Consider the following 25,609-nt stretch of genomic DNA (forward strand, 5'->3'; position numbering starts at 1 on the left):
TGGTAAAAAATAATATATGACAGGGGAAATCACTTGTCTGTATTTAAGAAAAGAAATATGCATCAAGGCTTAAATATTTGCGAAAGTTATACACTAATTAGAAATCTAATAAGATGTATTCAATAGCCTATTCTCCTATTTAAACTTAAATAAATATTATAGGGATACTGAGTTTTTAATTGCGACGATAGGGAGTAATGATTTCAAGCACTGGCAATACTTGCCTAAGTGCGTTTTGTTACTTCATTGGCAATTATTAAACATAGAAAACCGTGTCTTAACCTTAACACAAATAAACAGATTAAAAAAAACTGGGAAAATAACGCTAAATTAAATTTTATTAATTAAAACATGTCGCCAAAAAAACATGTTTAAGCCTTTATTTTTTGTATTGATTAATTTTACTAACGTACGAACAAAACGTTTTGACAACTCATGACATGACGTGAAAGGTGTTTGCGGTACCTCAGCGGCAGCTGTTCGTCACCGTTTCGGCAGTGATTTGGATCGATGTTGCTTTTGCAGGAAATTGCATCATATATCCCGCAGTGTACAATCACAGTATTCAAAATATCGAACCTTATCAGTATCAACCCAAGTATCGAGTTATTAAGATAGGTTAGTAAATTCTGTAATTAAATTTCACTTAACCTACCACATTGTGGTTAATCTTTACTTTATGGACCGTCGATTTTTGGGGTGGGGAGGGGGGGAGGGGGGAGGGGGGGGGAGAGGGCTACCCCCCAGTCCAACCCCCATGGCGCGGAACCCCATGGTTATGGAGATATCCATGGTTAAAGTTTGTATGGAATTACTATGAAATAAGGGATTACAGCAAAATTTGAAGGGGGAGGGGGTGAGGGGTGAGGGGGGGCGCGCTTCGCCCGAAGGCCCGCTTCGTCGCCCCTGAGGTCGCGAGCTGACGAGACCAGAGGTGAAGCTGTTGGATCTGGGGGTAGCTCCGGCGCTGCGGAAGAGCAGCCCTTCCGCCCTCGCGTGACAAAGCACGCTCACTGCACTCGGCTCCGCACCAGCCTCAGCCGCTCGCCTCGCTCGTTCCCGCGCTCCGTCACGGCGGGCGAGGGCTGCCCTCCCTCCGCGCCTCCGTTTTTGGAATTGCTCTCTAGGGGTAGGACAGACAAGCCCACGTGGATAGTGGGTGCTCTGATTCGGTTTTTAGTGACCTTGAGATTCTGGTGACCAAAGATTTCGGCGACCTTGAGATTCTGGTGACCTTGAGATTCTGGGGATAAAAAATTTGGTGCCCTTGAGATTTTGGTGACCATAAATTTCGTGACCTTGAGATTTTGGTGACCTTGAGGATGGTGGTGTGGTATAAAAGGTAATATAAATGAACACAAAACGGCACCTTTCGACATCTGCTATGACATTACTCCTTTATTTCATAGTAATTTCATACAAACTTTAACCATGGATATCTCCATAACCATGGGGTTCCGCGCCATGGGGGTTGGACTGGGGGGTAGGCCTTTGCACCCTCTACCCCCCCATACCCAACACTCCCTCCAAATCGACGGTCCATAAAGTAAAGATTAGCCGGAGCTGGTGTTTCTGTTTAATAAAATGTCTTTAAAACCCTAGTTATAATTAAGGAAAAACCTGTGGGGAAAACCAACTCTTGATATTTAAGAAACTTACTATTATTTCAAATGGATTTCAGTGTGTAGCCACCTGAATCATGGCAGAAGACAAATCACCAGAAGAACAGATGAACAACCTGGCTGTGAATGATGATGATGATGTGGTGGATCCATGGAATGTATCCGGAAAGTCGGAGACTGGTATAGACTATGACAAATTGATAAGTAAGTGCCATTAATTATATTAGGCTTAAATATATTTCTGGTTGAATTTAACACATTCACTGTGGTAGGGGGTTGAAAGACCCCATGCAAAATATGGTTTATGTGAAAAATATCATATATCTGAAATAGTGTGTATTACTTATGAAACCTATTAGTAAATATATTTTTTGGTTAAGAAACTTCCCAGCGAATCGAATATGCTACACATTAAGGGCTCATTTAGACAGCACACGAACATGTATACGATTTTATTTACATTGCGGACCATTGAGGTTACATCAATTCAGCTGACCAATAAAATAACACAATGTAATGAAACTCGCTCGCGAGTTGCACCGTCTAAATTAGCCCTAACCTGTGTGTGTGTATATTCATATACAATATTAACAAGTAACACAAAATAGCTGTTAGTACCTAAATTACTATTTTTTGCTCATGATTTTTATTGTTTATTGTTTATTGTTTATTGTTTATTTTATACATACTAGCACTTACAGATAAACCTTACGTGCTAATAGTGTTGTTAGTATTATTTATTATATTATATTATTGTATACATTCTAATATTATATTGTATGTTTTCAGAAAGATTTGGCAGTTCCAAGATTGATGATGAAGTCATACAAAGATTTGAAAAGGTTACTGGAAAAAAAGGTAAACTTTTCATTAAGTGCATTATTTTAAACATATAAAGTATTGATATTTCATAATATAGATTTGGAAATGCAGCCTTATTAATGCATCTTTGGCCAGAGACTGTCATTTCACTCGTCATGGCACCTTTACTTGGGTGAATTGCCAGGAATAGGATAGAAAGGGCTGATAATGGTCACTAAAATGCATATTTTGGCACTTTAATTGTTATAGGTAAATTGGCAACAAGTCACAAAAAAAAGTTAACAAACCCTATTACTTTTCCTTTACACTATGTTTTCCCCTCCATGTTGGCTTAAAAACTTAGTAAGTAATTTAGATAAAATGTTGTAATTAGTAAGGAAGTTGTTATCTCTGAGGGAATAAACCATTGACCTTTGTAAAATTGAAGTCTTGTACAAGGAAAACTATTAGAAATAGGTTGAAATTTACTTGACTTTGACCGCCAAAGACATCAACTAACGCCTGCTGCTACCAAATATCAACCTTCGTGCATTCCGACAAGGTTCACGATGACGCGCCGCACATAATAGGCGTGGCGTATAAAGGGTTAATTAAATTGATACCTACTATACCTAGTTGACAATCGTGACGTAGTCTACAATTTTACTGTATTAAAATAAATTATTTTACCCCATGCAAGAAATAAATCACCAAAAGATTAATAGGCGAAACATAGACAGCAGTTATTTTTAGACACAATTTCTATTTTAAAACCCATATAAAACTATAAAGAGTAGGTAATTTGATTGTGACGTCACATGCTAGTGTTGCATACATAGACTAGGAATCCTCTAGACTGAGTTTGAAACCGATGCTGCCAAAAATACGGGGGTGCGGGGGGACGAGGTGAGCGAATCCCGTGCCGTGATTGGTCCGTTCAAAGACACGGACCAATCACGCCACGGGATTGACTCGAAGATAGAGTAAAACTACCGTATAAGTGGCAGAGGGGGTAGCGTTACTATGCTCAGTCTAGAGGATTCCTAGTCTATGAGTTGCATATAAACTCCATAGTAGCAAAATCGTTTTGACAGTTCGAAAAAAGAAACTGATTTGACTAGTAGAAATACCCTATTATAGTTAATCTATTACATTCTCTTCTGAATCTATTGAATCCGATATTATTACTTTAAGCTCACCACTTACTGCGGCGTGGCATATTTTTCTCCCACCGTGACATCCACAGCATCCTCAATCTTGTCGAAGCTGGCAAGAAATTCTACCTCTACACTGGCAGGGGCCCATCATCAGATAGTATGCATCTTGGGCACATGATTCCATTCATGTTCACTAAGTAAGTCATTATTTAGTCTACTGTGTTATCCACGATAGGGTTGGCAACTGTCAAAGGTTTGCATAGATGGCGTTTTCATAGCTTGCCCCTTTTTCTATGAGATTTGGCAGGGCTGGCCTCCAGGGCATTAAAAACATTTGACACAATTTTAGGGATTGACAGGGCAAGCTATGATGGCGCCATCTGCTAAATACTTTGACCTCGTCATATAAGTTAGGAAGAAGTTCTTCTACACAATTGAAGGCCGTCATTAAGCACCATGCTTCTGCACAAAGTAAGTCAGTTCTAGTCCATGGAATGGCAAGGGGCTATTGTACAGTCTACAGCAGAAGTAGCGTAACAAGTCACCACTGCTGCCTTATGTCGGCTGCACACACTCGTCGAGAGTCTCGGCACGGCTCCGATTCAATCAAAGAAGCGCGAGACGAGACAAGAAAGAGCGAGACAAGAAGGGAGCATCATGTACACACTCGTCAGCTTGTCTCGGGGTCTCTCGACGAGTGTGTACAGCCTGCATTACAATAAGCTTGAAGGAGCCAATCATTGGATGGACTGCGCGACAGTAGGTTGTCCCCTACAGTTTAATTACAAGAAAAGAAAAATTAGAAACTTGAAGTCGACAAGACAATATACGTATGTAATTAATAGTGATCATATAATGCATGCAATTTCATTGCAGCATGGTCGAGTTAAAGTAAAGGAAAGTAACAATTTTGAAGGAGACAGTTAAGGTTACCTGCTTAATCTTCATATGAACCTTAATTAATAATTTCAGCTGAATTTTACTTTACACATTCCTTTAACTCAACAACGCTGCCATGAAATTAAACGAATGTTATTACCGATCACTAGTTATTAATATAATTTTTCTCAAAAATGGACGGCAAAGTCGACGTCGCCGGTTAAAAAATAGGTCGCGAAGTGCGTAGTTTATGGTCATTCTAAAAATTAAAAAGTTAAAAACATTGCAGTCTCGATTTCGGGACTGCAATGTTGCATACAAATTCCATTATTAAACGAGTTCCAAACTTTTTAAAACTTTAAATGGCCATATCAAATGAAGGCATAGGTCCATTAAACAGCCAAACAGATGATCATCACTTATTATTATTATAATGTTGGTACCGCGACTATTTAGGTGTCTCAAATACGTTGGCGTATTTTCAGCAGAAAAATACACTTCTATTTTTTTTAAAGGCGGCAAGCAAATCTTTTTAATGGTTTTACTTTTCTCTGTGAAAATTAGAACGTTGCTTCTGTAAAATATTTCTATTTCTTGCGCCACTTTTGAGAAAAGCACTATATATGACTCGGCTGGAAGGCTACTTGCTGGCTTCGGATTCAATTAAACGGACTCCCAAGGTCGTCCGTTTAAAACGAATCCTCAGCCTGCAAGTAGCTACTTCCGAACCTCGACAATAATGTACTATTTCTTTGGCTGCCTGCTTTCCCCTAGAAATTAATAATTGCTTGTTTCCAGATGGCTTCAAGATGTATTCGACGTGCCCCTCATAATCCAGCTCACGGACGACGAGAAGGTGCTGTGGCGGGACATTAAAGTGGAGCAGGCGCGGCAAATGGCGCACACCAACGCGAAAGACATCATCGCTGTCGGCTTCAGTCCGGAGAACACTTTCATATTCAATGATTTGGACTTTATTGGGTGAGTAAACAAATAGATTTACTGTAAAATAACATTAAATTCACCGACGGCGAGAAAATTTAATGCTGTGCGTATAATGTATAACCTAACCTCTCCTAGTGCAGCTCGTGACGTATTACAATTAGCACTGGATGATAATGTTTCATTGCTGAGTTCCTTTGATCGTGTGAACATTACGTACTTACAGTTCTACTTCGTCCAGCCATCTTTTAATAATCGGGGAACAAACATACAAAAAATATATCACGACAAAAAACCTTCTCCCTTATAGATTACGAGTATAAGGTCAATGGGGCTAATTCCGTCATAGGGGTCATTCCGTCCACGAGCGTATATCTCTTAGATTTTCAATCGTTGGAAAAAAATCATGAAACTAAACCGCTGCTTTGTCGATGAATTTATCAATTTTGTTTGTTGTTCGAGAAAAACCCTAATGGACGGAATCGCCCAAAGAGTAGTAAGTATAATGAATAGTCCCTATGACGGAATTACCCACATTGACCTTAATAAAGTTTTAAATTATACATTTGCATTGTATTTAAAAGTTAATTTCATAATAGGGTATTTGTCTACTAGTCAAATCAGTTTCTATTTTCGAACTGTCAAAACGATTTTGTTACTATGGAATTTATATGAAACACTAGCATGTGACATCACGATCAAATAACCTACTCTTTATAGTTTTATACGGGGTTTAAAATAGAAATTGTGTATAAAAATAACTGCTGTCTACGTTTCTCTATAAATCTTCTGGTTCTTTATTTCGTGCATGGTGTAAAGTTATGTATTTTAAATACAGTCCAATACCCTATTGCAGCCAGTGTCCCGCGTTCTACCAGAACATGCTCCGCATCCAGAAGTGCGTGACGTTCAACCAGGTGAAAGGCATCTTCGGATTCGGCGACTCTGACGTCATCGGCAAGATCACCTTCCCCTCCATAGAAGCGGCGCCCGCATTCTCCACCAGTTTCCCCTTTATATTCGACAATAAAGTGGTAAGAAATAGCAAATAGAATATAGTGCGTCAAGCAAATCTTGTCAGTAGCAATGTACTGCAAATTAAAGTAGGGTAACACCATATAACACTCAAAGAGCAGAATTGCTCTAAGAAAAGCAGCAATGTACATCGAACCAAAACTTGTTTATTTTTCCGCCCTTCATACGTCAGTTCGAGTGAATTACCATAACCTCAAATTTTAGTAATGATTACCGTCAACGAGCATGATTGTACATTGTAGGCACCTTAGCTTTGCTTGAGGTCATGGATAATCTTGGTATTTAATGGTGGCAGCAGAAATTTCTCTTGAAATAGAAACGATTCAGAATGTAAACAATAAGATGATGGCTGTCATTCACGATCCACATTCCACAGATAACACACATATGACACGCGATTTTGGAATTATTCGAACACAGTGTTGCTAACCCGCGATTTTTCAAATTTGCCGCCTTTTACTACTGACAAGATTTGGTTGATCCAGTATAGATATTATAGAGGGGTCCTGTTATAGTAAATTTTGTAGTCACAGTAAATTTACTGCCATCTATCGATACACGATTAAAACTCAAAATGTGACGTTATCTATGAAAAGGGACCTTATTGTCGATGGCGGTTTTTCGCAATTCGTTGTTTTCATTTATAATATAAATACAGTATATATTGGCCATATAAAGTCCGTTTCTTATCGCTTCAGATCTGTAGTTGTTGAAATTAGATTTTGACGTTGTACTAACAATCTAGTTTTAAAGTTATTATTTATTACAGTTATGTCTATTTTTTATGTTTTCTCGAATTTGTGACAAGTTTGTTGGCTTTGGCTCTTAGCCCGTTAAAGTAAAGTAGACTCTATCTCGTCTCAATAAGGTTTACAATTCGTCAGTTAACAGTGACTTTATTTTCCAGGTCCCCTGCCTAGTTCCATGCGCGATCGACCAAGACCCATACTTCCGTATGACTCGCGACGTCGCCGCACGTCTCAAGATGCCCAAACCGGCGCTACTACATTCGTCCTTCTTACCGGCCTTACAAGGGGCTCAGCACAAGATGTCGGCCAGCGACCCCAACGCGTCCATCTTCCTTAATGACACGGCTAAACAGATTAAAAACAAGGTAACTATTTAGCAGAATGGCCTCAGTGGCAAAGATGCCCAAACCGGCGCTACTACATTCGTCCTTCTTACCGGCCTTACAAGGGGCGCAGCACAAGATGTCGGCCAGCGACCCTAACGCGTCCATCTTCCTCAATGACACTGCTAAACAGATCAAAAACAAGGTAACTGTTTAGCAGAATGGCCTCAGGTCGGGCAAAGATGCCCAAACCGGCACTACTACACTTCCTTCCTACCGGCCTTATAAGGGGCGCAGCACAAGATGTCGGCCAGCGACCCTAACGCGTCCATCTTCCTTAATGACACGGCTAAACAGATTAAAAACAAGGTAACTATTTAGCAGAATGGCCTCAGTGGCAAAGATGCCCAAACCGGCGCTACTACTTTCGTCCTTCTTACCGGCCTTATAAGGGGCGCAGCACAAGATGTCGGCCAGCGACCCTAACGCGTCCATCTTCCTTAACGACACGGCTAAACAGATTAAAAACAAGGTAACTATTTAGCAGAATGGCCTCAGTGGCAAAGATGCCCAAACCGGCGCTACTGCATTCGTCCTTCCTACCGGCCTTATAAGGGGCGCAGCACAAGATGTCGGCCAGCGACCCTAACGCGTCCATCTTCCTTAACGACACGGCTAAACAGATTAAAAACAAGGTAACTATTTAGCAGAATGGCCTCAGTGGCAAAGATGCCCAAACCGGCGCTACTGCATTCGTCCTTCTTACCGGCCTTATAAGGGGCGCAGCACAAGATGTCGGCCAGCGACCCTAACGCGTCCATCTTCCTTAATGACACGGCTAAACAGATTAAAAACAAGGTAACTATTTAACAGAATGGCCTCAGTGGCAAAGATGCCCAAACCTGCGTTACTACCGGTCTTACAAGGAACTCAAAACAAGATGGCCGCCAGCGACCCTAACCTAACTTCTTTCTTAAGGTGCAGTAGGGTCAGAAAGCAGATTTTTTGAAAAATCGTAGCGCTGCTTTAGATCACAATACGGTTACCAAAAGTTTAATTACGAGGAGCCATCTTGAGGCCCCTCTCTAATGATTTCATCGATTCTAGACTTACGCTCCGTAGAATTAATCACGAACATAGGTCTAAAACGCACCTTTGGCAAGTTTTTGGCAAAAATTTAATTTTTGGTACAAGCTTTTATCGCTGACTGTACTTTTCTTACGACAGACAACTAATACTTATCGAGACAATTCTAAAAACCCCTAACACAATTAGGTTGCGTTGTTTCATCACAGAGTTCCTATGGCCACCTCCTGTCTCCATCAACAGATCAGTTCGACAGTACCATATTATTGTATTGTCATCAGAACTACATACAGCTGCCAATTTTCATGACGCTACGATCCTTGGAAGATGGTTAAATTAGTTACCTTAGATTCCATTACATAGTTACATACAGGTCGACCTAATAAAAGCTTGTTAAAAATGTGTAACAATTTTTGCACATAAGCTATAAATAAATATAAAAAATTGCTTCCAAACATGTGCAATTTTATTTTTCATCGAACTCATCGATTATTGTTTTTGTTCAAACTTAATAATACATAATATCCAGTTGTATTTAGCAGAACGGCCTTGTACAATTATGATTAAACTAATTTAAACGTCAATTTCAGATCAACAAGTACGCGTTCTCGGGCGGGCAGGCCACGGTGGACGAGCATAGAGAGAAGGGCGGCAACACCGAGGTGGACATCTCCTACAAGTACCTCACGTTCTTCCTGGAGGACGACCAGAGGCTGGCGGAGGTGACAACACTATTATCATGTTATTATAATATTAATGTCAGATCAACAAGTACGCGTTCTCGGGCGGGCCACGGTGGAGCAGAGAGAAGGGCGGCAACACCGAGGTGGACATCTCCTACAAGTACCTCACGTTCTTCCTGGAGGACGACCAGAGGCTGGCGGAGGTGACAACACTATTATCATGTTGTTATAACATTAATGTCAGATCAACAAGTACGCGTTCTCGGGCGGGCCACGGTGGAGCATAGAGAGAGAAGGGCGGCAACACCGAGGTGGACATCTCCTACAAGTACCTCACGTTCTTCCTGGAGGACGACCAGAGGCTGGCGGAGGTGACAACACTATTATCATGTTGTTATAACATTAATGTCAGATCAACAAGTACGCGTTCTCGGGCGGGCCACGGTGGAGCATAGAGAGAGAAGGGCGGCAACACCGAGGTGGACATCTCCTACAAGTACCTCACGTTCTTCCTGGAGGACGACCAGAGGCTAGCGGAGGTGACAACACATAATCATTTTATTCTTATAATATTTAAAACTTTCGCGTTTTGAACACATATTAACTCACATTTATAGACGGGTCTATCGCGAAATTTATTTTATTACATCTATTTACCGACGTTTCGACACTTGTTTCACTATAGACTATATAAATTTCGCAATAGACCTGTCTATAAATGTGAGTTAAGTTAATACATGTTATTAGTATTAGAAATCAACCTAAAAAGCAACGCGTTTTTTAGACCTTAGGTTAGTATTCCACCTATTCAATTTCTTGGTTCAATGTGCATTGTGTCTCACTCTCTCACTAAACTCAGGTTCTTTTCAACTTAATCTGTCAGCTCCCACGGCTCATATATGAGCCAGAACGCTTATGGTGACGTCATATCGTGGGATTCGACAGGTTAATAGAGACAGTCTTTTGTAGAGACTTGAGTCCTTTTCAGAGAACTCTTAATTATAATAATAATAATTGCCCCGCTGCTGGCGGCACCCTAGGTTAGGTTTTTTATAATGTGTTTATATGTATTTTTTATTGTTTTGTAAGTGTTTTTATATTTTACTTTTATATTCATATTATAAATCACCTAGCCTAGAGAGTTCAAGTAAATAAAGAGAATAATAATAATAATATATTTTATTAGTCAAGCAACATGGCTCAAAAGGCTGTGAAACATAAAAATTTAAATTTCAACTAAAATTAAAATTTAAAAATACAGAATACATTAAGATATTACCTACTAAAATATAATTAATTGATTTAAGGGAAACATGTCATAAAAATAAAATAATAAAGATAATAACAGTTAAGATATAATTAAACAATTATTTAAATAATAATAATTAAAGTAAATAATGTCACGAAGTATAATCACATGTCTCCTAATAAATCAACCAACAATACTTATTATTTATCCCATTTTTGAGACACTGGTGCATGCAATGACAACCAGTGCCTCACAAATGGAGAGTCAACACGGTCAGCGACGACCGCTAGTAGGGCGCTGTCAACATTATATTTACAATTTGTTTCAGATAAAAAAATCGTACGAATCTGGCGAGATGCTAACAGGCGAGCTGAAGAAGATAGCCGTGGACACGGTGACGCCCGTCATCACAGACTACCAGGCGCGGCGCGCGCTCGTCACCGATGACGTCATGCAGGACTTCTTCCGGATCAGGAGGATCAAGTTCTGAACGATTACGGTACTATCACAAACTCGAAACATTTTGTGTCCGATTTTTCAGATTTTTCGGACATTAAAATGGGATGAACGCGGAAAGATCAACGCAAAGGCGCTGCGTTCGTTTAAAAACAAAACATGTCATTGTATATGCGAAATACACCTTTCGCCTTTGTACCTTTATTTCTGTAAACATTATGTAAACCTGTGTTGTGTACAATAAAGTGATTACTACTACTACTACTACTATTTAAATCCAAAGAAACATACTAAAACGTAGTGATTTAATTCTCTTTGCCTACGAGTATGACTATAATGACTTTTGAGGGTCGTCCAGAAATCATGTGATCACATTTGGCCTATTTTTGCCCCACACCTCCCCTTGGTGATATTTGGTGATCCCCCCTCTAAACGATTACATGATTTCTGGACGACCCCTTGACAGGATGCCTTTTTCAAAATCTCAGCAAAATAACGGATTTTGAAAAAAAAAAATTCGGTCAAATGAAAATCTGCTAAATGAGACATCGGACAATTTTTTTTCGAAGTCGATAGGATACCGTAAACAAGACATGAAATAAGCATTTTTGGACCTTATGTAGATTTGATAAGATCTGGAAATGATTGAGTGTGTTTGTTGGTAATACTTAAAATAAATATTTATTTATTGTACCATGTTATTTTTTTACTGCCTGTGCATAATTACCATTTAAAAATTTGCTTTGTTGTGCATTGTTGTAAATTTACACTATTTACGTTGAAATAATGTATGACGAGAACACGCAGGTATATAAGGAAATCGTCAGGTGACCAGCAAAACTCACTAATTACAAAAAAATATTTAAATAAAAATCAACCTTATTTTAATACTAATATGGTTCACTATGGCTATGAAGTTGTGGTGGCCATTAGTGAGTTTTGCTTGTCACCTGACGAAATGCTAATAGCTTTTAACTTATTTTATGACAGTGTTCCTATAAAAAGACAGTGTATGTAAGATGTAAGTTACAGAATTAAAACTATTTTTATCATTATAAAAACTACAGTTAGTGAGTAATTCGGAACTGAGAATTAAGGAACCTAACTTAAATGTTCTTAAACGGTTCTGCGGTGTGACGGTGTGACTCACACCGTGTGATTTTCTTAATTTCTTTAATGTTTCATTAGGACAAAATGCTAATTTTCGTTTTAGATAGTTTTTCTGTGACAGTACCCTTCAGTGTCGGTACATTTGTATTATATTCAATTACAATATGTGGTTATTTCGCTTAGATATTAGAGTATGATCTCTAACTGGATAATTTAAATAAAAACTGCAATTTAAAACGTAAGCCTTATTTTTAAAAGCTGTGCTTAAAGCATGATAGTACCTAGTATTTATTTAAGAGAAAAATATCAATAAAGTGATTTTTGCATTTGAATATGGTATTCTTAGTTAAAACGTTTCTTTTGATACCTGACTGGCGTGAACACTTGAATCCCTCACTACACTCGGGATTCTATTATAGAATCCTTCGTTTCGTTCTGGATTTAAGGTACGCCCTTGCCGTAAATAGGTATGTAATATTGCTCACTTGTAACACACTAATAAGTGCGTTATCACGATTGTTTGATGGATGGATGGAAAGAGCGGAAAAGGTATTACTACCTCTTTTATTTTTAAAAAAGGAGAGAAAGTGTCTGTATGTTATACCATTAGATCTTTCAATTTTTAATTACTAATTTCAATACTTACCACTGTGTTCTGCCAGAGTCAAAATATAGGTGCGACGACGAGCGAAGCAAGGAGGAGCGTGTTAGGTTGACCGCGTGTAGTAACCAAGTACATTGCGGACCATTGAGGTTACATTTGGGTTACATCAATTCAGCCGACCGATCAAACGATGCAATCCAACTCGCATGCGAGTTCTCGCCCCGTCTAAATGAGCCCTAAGGAGCCGGCCGCGCGATTGAGCCAAAGAGAATTAAATCACTATAGGTGAACCAGGATCTATTGACGGTGCGCCATGTTGCGGAATTTCACTGGAACTAATTTTTTCATACTACACTGAATTGTCACCCTATACATGAGAATAACAGCGCCCTCTTGACAATTATCATATATTACTGGTCAGGCTATACCTACGTTGATTGAGCCGCGCGGCGACTGATTTTCTGATTTTGTGACACTGGCATCGAAACCGCCCCGCCCCGCCCGCGCGCCTCTACAACTATGCCAAAATTGCCTTACGCAAGTATTATTTCCGCTTTAATTCCTTCGTTTGGTGGCCTATAACCCGATCCCACGATCTCTCGACGCCTTATAATTACGACCCATATATTTGAGCCATTGGGATAGGACAGATTAAACCTTCATAAATCTAATTGTAGAGGCATAAGGTCTAAGGACATATACTGGACTGTTATGAAATAACCCACATTTTTTTTATTAAGCTATGTGGCTCGATCATCACATATGTTCCTTGAGTAATTCTAAGCATTTCGAGTGCGGGAGTCAATAAGAAATGTGCGTCTAGTCGGGGAGTGCGGGGTAAGACGGCCGCCACCCTTCATATTCAAAAAAATCTATTCTCTTCCTGGTGGTTACTAGGCTAGGGCAAGTTTGGTATCATTTTCGTATAAACCGACGGTAGATGTCGCTCGGGTCCCCTTGACCCATATGGTGGAAAGATTTGCTAGCTATGGATGAATGAGGTCTTGGTGGCTCAGATGGCAGAGCGCTGGAGTATCGATCCAGAGGCCGTGAGTTCAAGTCTCACGCAAGACAGTAATTTTTCCACTTTTAAATGTATTTATTTATATAGTCTAAACTTAATAGCATCGATCGCAGACGTATCTTGTTAAAAATTAAAAAAAAAGCTATGTTGTTTTTTCACGTCTAAATATGGTAAAATATATATAGTCCTCCCCGCCGTGTCCGACGACGGCGACTCCTCCAACTGATTAATCAAGAACATGGAATGCTCTGACATGACTTGCGAAGCCAAACTTGGTTTTGAAAATCCGATTACATGGTGCGCAATGGAGCTGGCCGGCTGAGTTGTAGGTGTAGGTATACGAGGGCTTCGGTCGCGTCTTACGGAGATGGCGTTTAGCATCCAGGTCTTCTAAACGCCGCTGCTCGTACTGGTCTACTCTTTTATGAACAGTTGCACGCCATTCCGTTCTACGCATCGCAACTTCCTCCCAGGAATCACTTGGTATACCGCAAGTGGTTAGGTGACGCTTGAGGACGTCTTTATGGCGCAGGTACTGACCCCCCTGTTTCCTTTTTCCGCTGGAGAGTTCCGAATAGAACACAGCTTTGGGTAATCTGTTGTTGCCCATGCGCACGACGTGGCCACCCCACCTCAGCTGGTGTTTGATGATGAGTGCCTCTATACCAGGCATCTTAACACGACGCAGAACTTCCGTGTTCGGTATTTTGTCTTGCCACTTTATGCGCAGAATTGAACGAAGACAGCGTAGATGGAATGAGTACAGCCTTTTAATATCTGCTTTGTAACAGCACCAGGTTTCTGCGGCATAAAGAAGAGTTGGTATGACTATGGCCTTATAGACCATAATTTTAGTTGTTAATTTAAGGTCATGTGATCGCCAAACACGGTTGTTTAGCTTCCCAAATGCTGCGGCTGCATTGGCTATCCTAGACGGTATTTCGGACGCAAGGCTATTGTCGTTCCGTAGCTGACTTCCCAGGTACCTAAAGTGTGACACTTCTTCCAGATCTCTGCCATCCAGTCTGATACTGGAGTGCTCTATGTGACAACCCCTAGGCGGTTGCACCAGAACCTGTGTTTTCGTCACACTTATAACTAAGCCAAACTGAAGGCATGACGTAGTAAGGGAATCCACGTAGGATTGAAGGGCTTCTGCGGAGTCCGCCATAAGGCAAACGTCATCTGCATATAGCATTTCCATTATGGAAAGTTTATTAATTTGACGCTTGGCCCTAAAACGAGAAAGGTCAAAGATAGATTTATCTGTTCTCGAATTTATTTCTATAAGTTCGCTACAGCTTTTTGTTGCGTCTTTCAATACAGCAGCAAAGTATAACGCGAACAGAGTGGGCGCCAAGACACATCCCTGTTTTACACCGCATGTGACTGGAAAAGGGTCTGAGAAGTTTTCTTCGTGTCGAACTTTTGCCATCATGTTATCATGGAATTGACGAATTAAATTAACAAACTTCACAGGGCAACCAGTTTTTTTCAGCACAACCCAAAGGGCTTCCCGTGGTACTCGATCAAAGGCTTTTTCTAGATCAACAAAGCACATAAACAGAGGACGATGTTGCTCTAGACTCTTTTCTTGAATTTGTTTAACAACAAAGATGGCATCTACTGTACCTCTGCCTGGGCGAAAGCCACATTGGGTTTCAGGGAGCAATGTTTCTGCAAGAAGGGTTAACCTTTTATTTATTATATGAGCAAGTATCTTACCGGCAGTAGATAGGAGTGAGATGCCTCTGTAAGAGCTGCAGTCCGAGATGTCACCTTTGCCTTTATATAACTTGCAAATAGAGGCATCTTTCCAATCTTGCGGCACAATTCCACGTTCCCATATCTTCGTGACGAGATCAAACAGTCTGCTTTTAATGTTAGGTCCGCCATATTTGTATAATTCTGACGGTAAGCTATCTAACCCCGGGGTCTTGGAGTTTTTTAGTTTGTTTATTGCTGCATTGAGTTCGACAAGTGATGGAGGATTGGCAAGGTCATCTTGTGTGGGTAAATTTTCGATAGCCTCGATGTATTGTAAGTCAGTGGTCTGGGTTGAAGGATTTAGAACATCATTAAAATGTTCAGCCCATCGGTTAAGAATGTCACACTGTTCTGTTAGTCGGAGGCTCTTATCTTTGTTGTAGATAGGTGCTATCTTCTGCGATTTTGGACCAAAGATACCCTGAAGGCATTCAAAGAACCTACCCGTTTGATTTGTGTCTGCATAAAGTTGCATTTCGGTTGCTTTTTCTGTCCACCATTTATCTTTTAGGGCGCGAACTTTTAGCTTCAAACTTTGATGTGCCTTACGTCTTTCAGCAGTATTAGATGTGCGCAGAGAGCGTCTGAGATCGTCAACAAGCTTCCTGATATCCGCGTCAGAAGCGTCGAACCAATCTTGGTTTTTCTTTTGCGGTTTGCCAATTACTTGTGACGCACAGCTATGCAGGCAAGTGGCATATGTACGCCAATGCTCATCAATAGATACAGATTCTGGTATAACATCCGTAGCCATACCAAACGCAACATCTAGTTCCCTGCCAAGATCTTGATCGTGAATCAATTTTACACACGATATCTTTGCTGGGATTCGGTGTGGAGCTCGACGAGGAATTCTAAGTTCAATACGCAGTTTGGATCTAATAAGTCTATGATCTGTCCAGCCATGTGCACCTCTCATTACTCGAGTGATGAGTACTTCAGCTAAGTCTCTCTGGCGTACTATAACATAATCTAGGAGGTGCCAGTGCCTGGAACGTGGGTGCATCCATGTGGTTTTAAACTTATCTGCCAAACGAAAGCACGTGTTCGTTAGGCATAGCCCAAATTCGGCACAAAGAGTGAGAAGATCCAATCCGTTGGTATTACATTTCCCAACTCCATGACGCCCGAGGACTCCTTCCCACGAACTATATTCGGTGCCAACACGAGCATTGAAATCACCAAGCAAAGCAATTTTGTCGGCAGGTGGAATCTTTCCAAGGACACCTCGAAGTTCTTGATAAAACCTGACCTTCTCTTCATCTGGGGATGGCAGCGTGGGCGCGTAAACACTGATCAGATGGATAAACTTTTTGGATGTTAGTTGAAGTCGCAACGTCATTATTCTGTCATTAATGCCTTTTGGGAGATCTGACAGAGATCTTGCCAGTTGGTTACGTATAGCAAATCCAACCCCGCTTGCCGCTTTTTCTCCTTGTGGTTTCCCGCTCCAGTAATAGGTGTATCCACCCAGGTCCTCACGTAATACCCCTGAGTCACTGAGATGTGTCTCACTGATGGCAGCGATGTCGATGTCATATTTAGCCAGCTCCCTAGCTATAAGCCCAGTCTTCCTCTCAGGGCATACATTGCGTTCGCTATCTAAAAGAGTTCGGACGTTCCAGGTGCCTATAACAAGGTGTTTTTGGGATTTATTTGTATTGTGCTTTCGACCGCATTTAGTGGTGAACAAGTGACCGCGGTTAGCCACATGCGAGAATATGAGACGAACTATTTTTAGGCCACCTTTTCTAGGCCCCTCCCCGGATTGGGGAAAGCAGAGCGATCCTAAAAAGGGCTGCTTTGTCGCCAGCTGAGCTGCCGAACCAGTACTCCCGTCTCTGTCGAGTCCCGGAGCGACCATCACCAACCGGCCGCCTAACGTGCAGAGCACCAACTAAGGCTCAGGCACACCAGGCCCTAACCCCACCATCAGTACCCCATCGCCGCAGGTCTTTTAAGCTCGTAGTCCTAAAAACGTTGCTGGAGTCATCTACGCGTGAATATATTTAAGTGGATAAGCAGTTGCGCAGGTGCAGATCCACTCTCTCGCCTCAGGTCCCCGGTTGTTAGTGGATCGGATGACCGATACGACTTACAGGGGAAGAAAGGTGCAGTGATTGGCCGCACGTCTCTACAAGTATCCCGACGCACGCCCTCTTGAGACACATCACAAGCGCCTTGCCCTGCCGCTGTAGTTGCCGGTTGCGTTTGCCTATCGACGTTGCCCGCCTCCTACACCGACGAGGTCTTCATGTGTTAATGCGGGGGATCACCCGACTAGAACTATGTCCGCTACAAGCGTTCATAGCATCCTCCACCAGGTTTAGCCCACGGGTCGACGTGGTTTGCCAGGGCGTGGCCGCTGCACACATAACAGCTACTTGGAGCCACTAGTGAAGATATTATGGGATGATGCAGACCAGGCAGCAACTGTCACCTGTAAACAGGCCGACCGACAGTCCTGTAAAGGTACTACTGCTATGCACCCCACTACGCCCCAATGGTAAAATAAGTAGGGTACCGTAAAATGGGGTGAGTAGGGGCAAAACTGACATTCAAAACCCTCGATAAAATTTTATTTTTATATAATTATGCAAACTGAATGGTGTAGGTATATAATAAGTTTAGTTATTATTTTATTTTGGGTAGTTCCATTTCTTAACTTTGACGATAAACAGGAAATTCCACCTCACCTCGTAATTAGGGTGAGATGGAATTTCATACAAATGTGATTTTGGAAGATTGTTGGATCGATTTTTTTTTTATTATGAGTATTAGAGTCTGGCTAGCCAAAAATTGTTGACAGATATTTCGTTGTTGTATCACCAATTGTCTATGATTAAAAAAAAAGGTAAAAGTCAGTTGTCAATTTATGTCATTCATTCAAATTGTTTGCGGTTTATATGGGGTTTATTTTAAATAATATTAATAATGTCTATACAGAGATTACTGAGTGAGGTCCGCAGACTATTCATAAGCTCATAAATTATTACGACAATCTGCCAAGTCGACGTGTTAGCGTTGTATTACGAAAAACTGCAATGTTTACACGTCCTAGACAAATGTAAACAAATTAGGAGGTTGGTGCTCTATAAATATTTTGATACTTAGCATCATATATATATTATACTACTCTTTGCTTAGCATTTAGCATATTTGGCATAGTACTTATGTAATTTTTTGGCGATGGATTAATATTACGGTATTATCGAGCTAGGTCTTATTTACACTACATTTCATTTTTCACCTTGTTACAATGGTATATGGTGAGAAAGTGTAAACATATGTGTTTATCGTTGACTGTACTTTACATAGTGGTAGAAATGATGTGAGCTAGCTGACTTAGAGTGCACGTCAACGTATATTTAACTTATTTCCTTAGGTACCTTACGTGTGCACAGAAAATCAAGTATCAAATCAAAACTATAATTCCTACTACACAAAGTGTGACCAGCCCAAGATTTTTTGAATTTCCCGCCAAACATTTGTGTAATATTTCAGTAGCCAAACTCTACTATAGCTCCATTTTAAATTGGAATACATTATTTTTGTAGCAGTAGCCTTAAAATTCCATCTCACCCCCTTTGATCCCTTCTCTCCCCATTCATAACCCAACTCTCCCCGTGAACCCTACTCACCCCATTTTACGGTACTTACAGACGTAGTGCATAATTATTTTCCAGAAATAATTATGTACTACATCGCATTTTCACGGAAATTTATGCACGAACGTGTCTTGTTATTTCAGTCAGTCTCGGTACCTACATAAAGTATTGAGGTTGACTGAAGTAGCATGTCAAATACGAACGTTTCCGCGAAAATACGATTTTGCACTACTTATATCTGTAACAGTAAAACCCTATCTTATAAAACTTCATATCCAACACAAAACACTATATTCTTAACAATACAACCAACTCGAGTAAAATACGAAACGACAACAAACATCTTACAACAATAGACGCAACGGGCCCCGTGAAAAAGAATTCTGTACACTTGTGTCCACACACGCAACTTTGATCGGATATGCATGACAATAGCCCAGAAAAGTGGATGACACAGTCTACATTTGTAACAGGTAGCTTGTGGTCGTTAATTACAGTAAAATATTATAAAAGAGTCGTTTCTTTAAAAAAAAACGGTAGAATAAAATTTATTTTACGAGTTTATGAAAGTTTGCGGCGGTTATCTTCAAACTTTTAAAGTGCGCGCTATTCTTAATGGAATTTAATATCGCGGTTACAGGGAGATTTATGGAACTTTCTAGATCAAAATTTGGTTAAAGTTTAATAAAAAAAAGTGAGTTTATCGTGCTAGTGCGACTCGCTTTACGAGGCTAAGTTTGAACAGAGTCCAAAAGCCTTCTACAAAATTGCGACTACAAAATGTATAACCAAACCTACGACGATGAAACGCCTATACCCCTAATCGCAAACTACACTGTAGTCAAAGAAAACGAAGATGATAAGAGGGAGACAGAAGATCGGGTTATTCTGGAAATAGGGAAAGCGGACGATAAGCCGAAGGAAGAACTCACGTTCAGCCATAAGAAGTATGATAAGACGACGTCGCACCACAGGTCTTATGTGCTGGAGGACTATTCTGAAACGAGAAAAGTAACATACTTTAGGCCGCATGAATTGGAAACTAGCCAAGAAGGTAAAATTTTCACAGTTTACTATTTCTTAAATATCTCCCTACCCTAATTATTTAATTTTTTAACCATTTGACCTATTAGTCATTCGATCTCGAACCATAATCCTTATAGTAGGTGGAGATGGATTTTTGTTTTAACCTTTTGACCGCCACAGACGGTGTGGCCGTAATCGGAAAGGCTTGCCAAGGACGCCAACGACGGCTACAGCCGTCAGCTTCGCCAATGCAATATAAACTTACGCGGGACTCCGTAAAGTTCAATTTCGCTAATTTAAGCGCGTTCAAAAGGTTAAGTATGAATAGTATGATGATGGCAAGTATGTTGCCGTTACGGACTAAAGGGTTAAAAGTACCAGACTTTACCACCCCTATTCCAATAACATTGATTGACACTTTGTTTATGAAATCTACTAATAAATAATAATAATTAATGGCTTATTATTAACCGGGCAACTAAAATATTAAACAGGAACTTTCATTAGGCATAATATTTAATATGATTTGGCTGTGCATTAATATTTTAGCGTAGGGTCACTTGTCGAACATTGAAACAATCGTACACAGTGAAACTTTGCGATATCTCGGAAACTAGGTGTTATCAGCTAGTGCCATCTGTCAAGCAAGGGCAGGCTCAGGGACCCCCAGCACCTCCCCAATACGCGAGCGCGCCTCGGAGAAGGAGCACGTTGCTACATAGGCCACACTGAATGTTTTGCACTACTAGCCACTCGTAAACATTTGAAATACGAATCGTAAATTAGAAAAAAATATAGACTTTTGTTTATGGAATGTGACAAAAATTGGCGGCAAATCGATCGTCGTTTGTTTTTAATGGCTTGTCAAAGTAAAGAACTTGCATTAAACATGGATTTAACGCGAAAAGATTTTAGAGCTATGATTTTGTATGATTTTAAAAGTTCGCTAACTCCGCAAGAGTGTAGGGCTCGCCTTCAAAATGCTTTTGGGCTTGAAGCACCACATCTGAGTACCGTGAGACGTTGGTATGCTGAATTTAATAGAGGCCGTGTTACTCTTAATGATGACTTTCGTGAAGGCCGACCGTCGACCGCGGTCACTGAAGAAAACGTGGCTTCTGTGAGACGACTCATTGAAGGAAACCGACGAATCACATATGAAGAAATTCGTGGACAATTGGGGATAGGTATGAGTCAAATACAAAAGATTTTACATGAATATTTAAAAGTCAGGAAACTTTGTTGTCGGTGGATTCCTCATGAATTAACTTCAGTCCAAAAACAGGCACGTGTGGACTGGTGTCGAGAAATGGTGCAAAAATATAAGCACGGGAGTTCAAATGCTGTATATAACATCGTAACAGGAGATGAAACCTGGATTTACTGCTACGATCCGGAAAAAAAGCAACAGTCCAGTGAATGGGTCTTTGAAGGTGACAGTAGGCCCACAAAAGTTCAACAAGCTAAAAGCGTTGCCAAACAAATGATCGCCTGAAACACCGCCGTTCTCGTGACGTCATTCATCGCTATATTACGGCCAAAGAGTATAATAATATATATATATAGTATAGGTATGACGGCACCGCTTTCGGAGGAATCTAAAGCTTTAAACCTGTTCGAAATAGCTTTCAGCAATGATAAAAGATTTGTAACTAATAAGACTAGAGATGCAGTGCCCGACTATAATCTTCTTAACAGATGAAATGAAAGTATTTGATGTGAACACCAAAAAGAGTGCCTCTTGTTATTAGGATTGATCAACTTTTTCTTGTCACACGTTCTCCTGAGTCACTCTTAAAATTCTAGGTTTTTCGTATTTAAATGAACCAAACTTGCATTTTATGGTAGTTATAAGACCTTTCCATAATGGAACATCTACTGAGCATGTTAGTAGAACATGGTACAGCAGTTCTTCTAACAATCTATGCTACTATTGTCTCCTCGCTGATGGGACAGAATAACAACAAGAAATAGTTGATTGACCCATTAATTATGTTTATGGTTTTAATATCAGTTCACTGGTTTTAATAAATAAGACCTTGTACTTCATTGTGTTGCCTAATATGCCTAAAAGCGGCCAAGTGCGAGTCGGACTCGCCCATGAAGGGTTCCGTATTTAGGCGATTTATGACGTATAAAAAAAAACTACTTACTAGATCTCGTTCAAACCAATTTTCGGTGGAAGTTTACATGGTAATGTACATCATATATTTTTTTTAGTTTTATCATTCTCTTATTTTAGAAGTTACAGGGGGGGGGACACACATTTTACCACTTTGGAAGTGTCTCTCGCGCAAACTATTCAGTTTAGAAAAAAAATGATATTAGAAACCTCAATATCATTTTTGAAGACCTATCCATAGATACCCCACACGTATGGGTTTATGAAAAAAAAAATTTTTGAGTTTCAGTTCGAAGTATGGGGAACCCCAAAAATTTTTTTTTTTTTTTTCAATTTTTGTTTGAAAATCTTAATGCGGTTCACAGAATACATCTACTTACCAAGTTTCAACAGCATTGTTCTTATAGTTTCGGAGAAAAGTGGCTGTGACATACGGACGGACAGACAGACAGACAGACAGACAGACGGACAGACAGACAGACATGACGAATCTATAAGGGTTCCGTTTTTTGCCATTTGGCTACGGAACCCTAAAAATGGCCTAAAATTTCATCCGTCATAAGTGTCATAACGCAAGATGGTACAGTCTGTAATGTATGCGACCGGTTCACAGAATACATCTACTTACCAAGTTTCAACAGTATAGTTCTTATAGTTTCGGATAAAAGTGGCTGTGACATACGGACGGACAGACAGACGGACAGACGGACAGACGGACAGACAGACAGACAGACATGACGAATCTATAAGGGTTCCGTTTTTTGCCATTTGGCTACGGAACCCTAATAAAAAAATGACGTCATAAATAGCTTAAAGACCCAGATTTCCGGTTGACACCGGGCCCTTCACACAGCGTCACATTATTGTCAGATCGCTGGCCCAATATTACAGGGTTCTATGTTACATTTTCAAGATAAGTGAAATTCGATTTAATGTCACTATGACAATGTTCAAATTTCAGTTCGATAAAAGTGAAACATAGAACCTTGTAATATTGGGCTAGCGAGATGTATCCCCAGATAATTAACCAATACTGATCACATTTCCAGCACCACCACCAACATATGGCTACGCTCCCTATAAAGAGTACGCTCCCAAAGACTATGCCTCGTCTCTCACCTCCCTGCCAGACACGGTACACTCCGAGTCCTCCCTGGACTATTCTCATGAGGATGTAAAACCCGAAGCAGACGAGAAACACTGGAAGGAACGTGCGCTGCAGCTTGAAAAAGGTATAATATACTATCTATTAGATAGTCCTCGGATCCCTTTGTTTGACATAATTATTGAAAGTCATAATGTAATGATTATCACATTATCATTAGTCATAATTCTGCAACCGTTAACTTTTCAGAATTTTCGTAAGGTTATCCTATAGGTAGGTTAGGTTAGATTTATTTTATGGCAATCCTGAAAACTTACGCGTTTCTGAGAAAAAACAAATTATGAGTAACGAAAATGCGGACAAACGATACATTGTGACTTAAAACTTTATGGGAAACAATAGAGACCCGTCAGTCCTCCCTGTCTCAAGATCTCAACTCAGCGCAATGGTGTTTGCCGGTTGAAGTATTTTACAGATGACGCCAGTCGCAAAGAGAATTCAGAATACTTATAAACACTATGTGCCAGGCGCGCCAGCATTGGTTTTACCCGTCATTCCTTCGCATAATGCTTCATGTTTTTCGTTTTAGAATTTTATTGCTCGAATACTAAAAAATTACACTCTATAAGCCAAAAGTAGGTAAGTTTCTCGCAACGCCGCCCGTTCTACCAACAGCCCTGTCGATGCTTTATTTAAATTCAGCATTATTATTCTATCATTAGCCTTTGTTTCGGCCGATTCTGAATTATCAATTTGTCATGGTTTACATTTTGTTTTGATAAGACATTTAGTGTTGTCTTTAATACGCACCTCGCTCGCACTTATTGGTACGCGTACTGCGAGTCGTTTCATGGTCGTATCAGAACAAATGTAAAAATTTATCTGAATCGGCCTCATTGCAACTGCAAGAGAGAGATTAACATTTCGGTCGCGACGGAGCGAACGATTGGCAACTTGTATGCACCGCGAGATCTGCTTAATTTCATGGACGACCTATATGGGGCATTATCTATGAAAAGGGACCTTATTGTCGATGGCGCTTACGCAGCTCAGCTCAGGCATTGTATTTATAACGGAGCATCGTTAACAAAGGCGTAAGCGCCATCGACAATAAGGTCCCTTTTCATAGATATGATTTACAGAGTACAAAAAAACGGCCTGCGACCGCGAGCGCACGCGCATGCGCGACATGAACCGCGCGTTCGACCTGCTGCGGTCCAAGCTGCCAGTCACCAAGCCCACCAAGAAGAAGTACTCCAAGATCGAGAGTCTCAGGTACACATAAGTAAAAAAAAAAAGTTTAGGTGTTAATACTTTAGCATAGGTAATCCAAATCCGAAATTGTCGCGCCCGCATACAGAGTGTGCCTGAGTACAGTCAGCATCTTTGATTGATTGATTTATTTATTGGTAAAATTGGTTGTTTTACAAGTCAAGATTTCTACATATTTACATAATGAGATTAAAATACTAATATTTACACATTTATACGGGCATCAAATAGATAGTGACGGGCAAAGTGGTCACATATGGTACACTTCCTTATGTCCATTACAAAGTGTTGATAATTTGGCAACTTTGGCTGTACAGTTGGTCAGTTTTCTCTTAGAAAAAGTTTTAGCCGGGGCTGTCACCAGGCGTGGCTCACTCCGCGATTTCGTTGCGTCGCAACAAGTACCTACAAGCACATCCGTCCCACACCAATTTTGGTGGCTAGCTAGGCTAGACCAAGGCTAGACGAACATCCGAATAATCCATCAATGATTATGCAATATCTACGCTACGAGATATTAGATAAATAGGCCAGGCCAAATGAATTTGTTCTTTGAGCTACACAAATTCTTGTTTTCAGGATAGCGATCTGCTACATCCGCCACTTGGAGTTCATGCTGGCAGACGGCGCCGGCGCAGAGGACAGTACCTTCTTCGAACTGAACGCTGACTTGCGACGGCGGCATAGGTTCTGATGATAGGGGTGGGAACCGTGGGAATAGAAAACAAACTTATCGATTCGGGCCTAAACAAAATGACAATAGTACACCGACAGACGCAGAAAGAAACTAAAAACCGGCCAAGTGCGAGTCGGACTCGCGCACGGAGGGTTCCGCACCATCAACAAAAAATAGAGCAAAAAAATCGTGTTTGTTATATGGGGGGCCCCCTTTAAAGTTTAAATATTTATTTTATTTTATTTTTAGTATTTGTTGTTATAGCGGCAACCGAGATACATCATTTCTGAAAATTTCAACTGTCTAGCTATCG

The 25,609-nt window shown here is 40.4% G+C and overlaps 2 protein-coding genes across 2 annotated transcripts; both read left to right on the plus strand.

The window, feature by feature from the left end:
• Nucleotides 1-439: 439 nt before the first annotated feature.
• LOC134655714 (tryptophan--tRNA ligase, cytoplasmic) lies at nucleotides 440-11,114 on the plus strand. Its single transcript, XM_063511175.1, has 9 exons — nucleotides 440-618; nucleotides 1,682-1,826; nucleotides 2,412-2,480; nucleotides 3,618-3,777; nucleotides 5,258-5,440; nucleotides 6,258-6,435; nucleotides 7,344-7,550; nucleotides 9,185-9,316; nucleotides 10,855-11,114. Exons 2-9 carry the CDS (start codon nucleotides 1,700-1,702, stop codon nucleotides 11,014-11,016), a joined length of 1,218 nt encoding a protein of 405 aa, XP_063367245.1. The 5' UTR covers nucleotides 440-618; nucleotides 1,682-1,699; the 3' UTR covers nucleotides 11,017-11,114.
• An 8,759-nt stretch (nucleotides 11,115-19,873) lies between these two features.
• On the plus strand, nucleotides 19,874-25,314 carry LOC134655663 (heart- and neural crest derivatives-expressed protein 2). Its single transcript, XM_063511101.1, has 5 exons — nucleotides 19,874-20,149; nucleotides 20,823-20,831; nucleotides 23,329-23,475; nucleotides 24,491-24,623; nucleotides 25,200-25,314. Exons 1-5 carry the CDS (start codon nucleotides 19,876-19,878, stop codon nucleotides 25,312-25,314), a joined length of 678 nt encoding a protein of 225 aa, XP_063367171.1. The 5' UTR covers nucleotides 19,874-19,875.
• Nucleotides 25,315-25,609: the final 295 nt, after the last annotated feature.

Source organism: Cydia amplana, chromosome 17 (assembly GCF_948474715.1).
Source record: "Cydia amplana chromosome 17, ilCydAmpl1.1, whole genome shotgun sequence".
Classification (NCBI taxonomy): Eukaryota; Metazoa; Arthropoda; class Insecta; order Lepidoptera; family Tortricidae; genus Cydia; species Cydia amplana.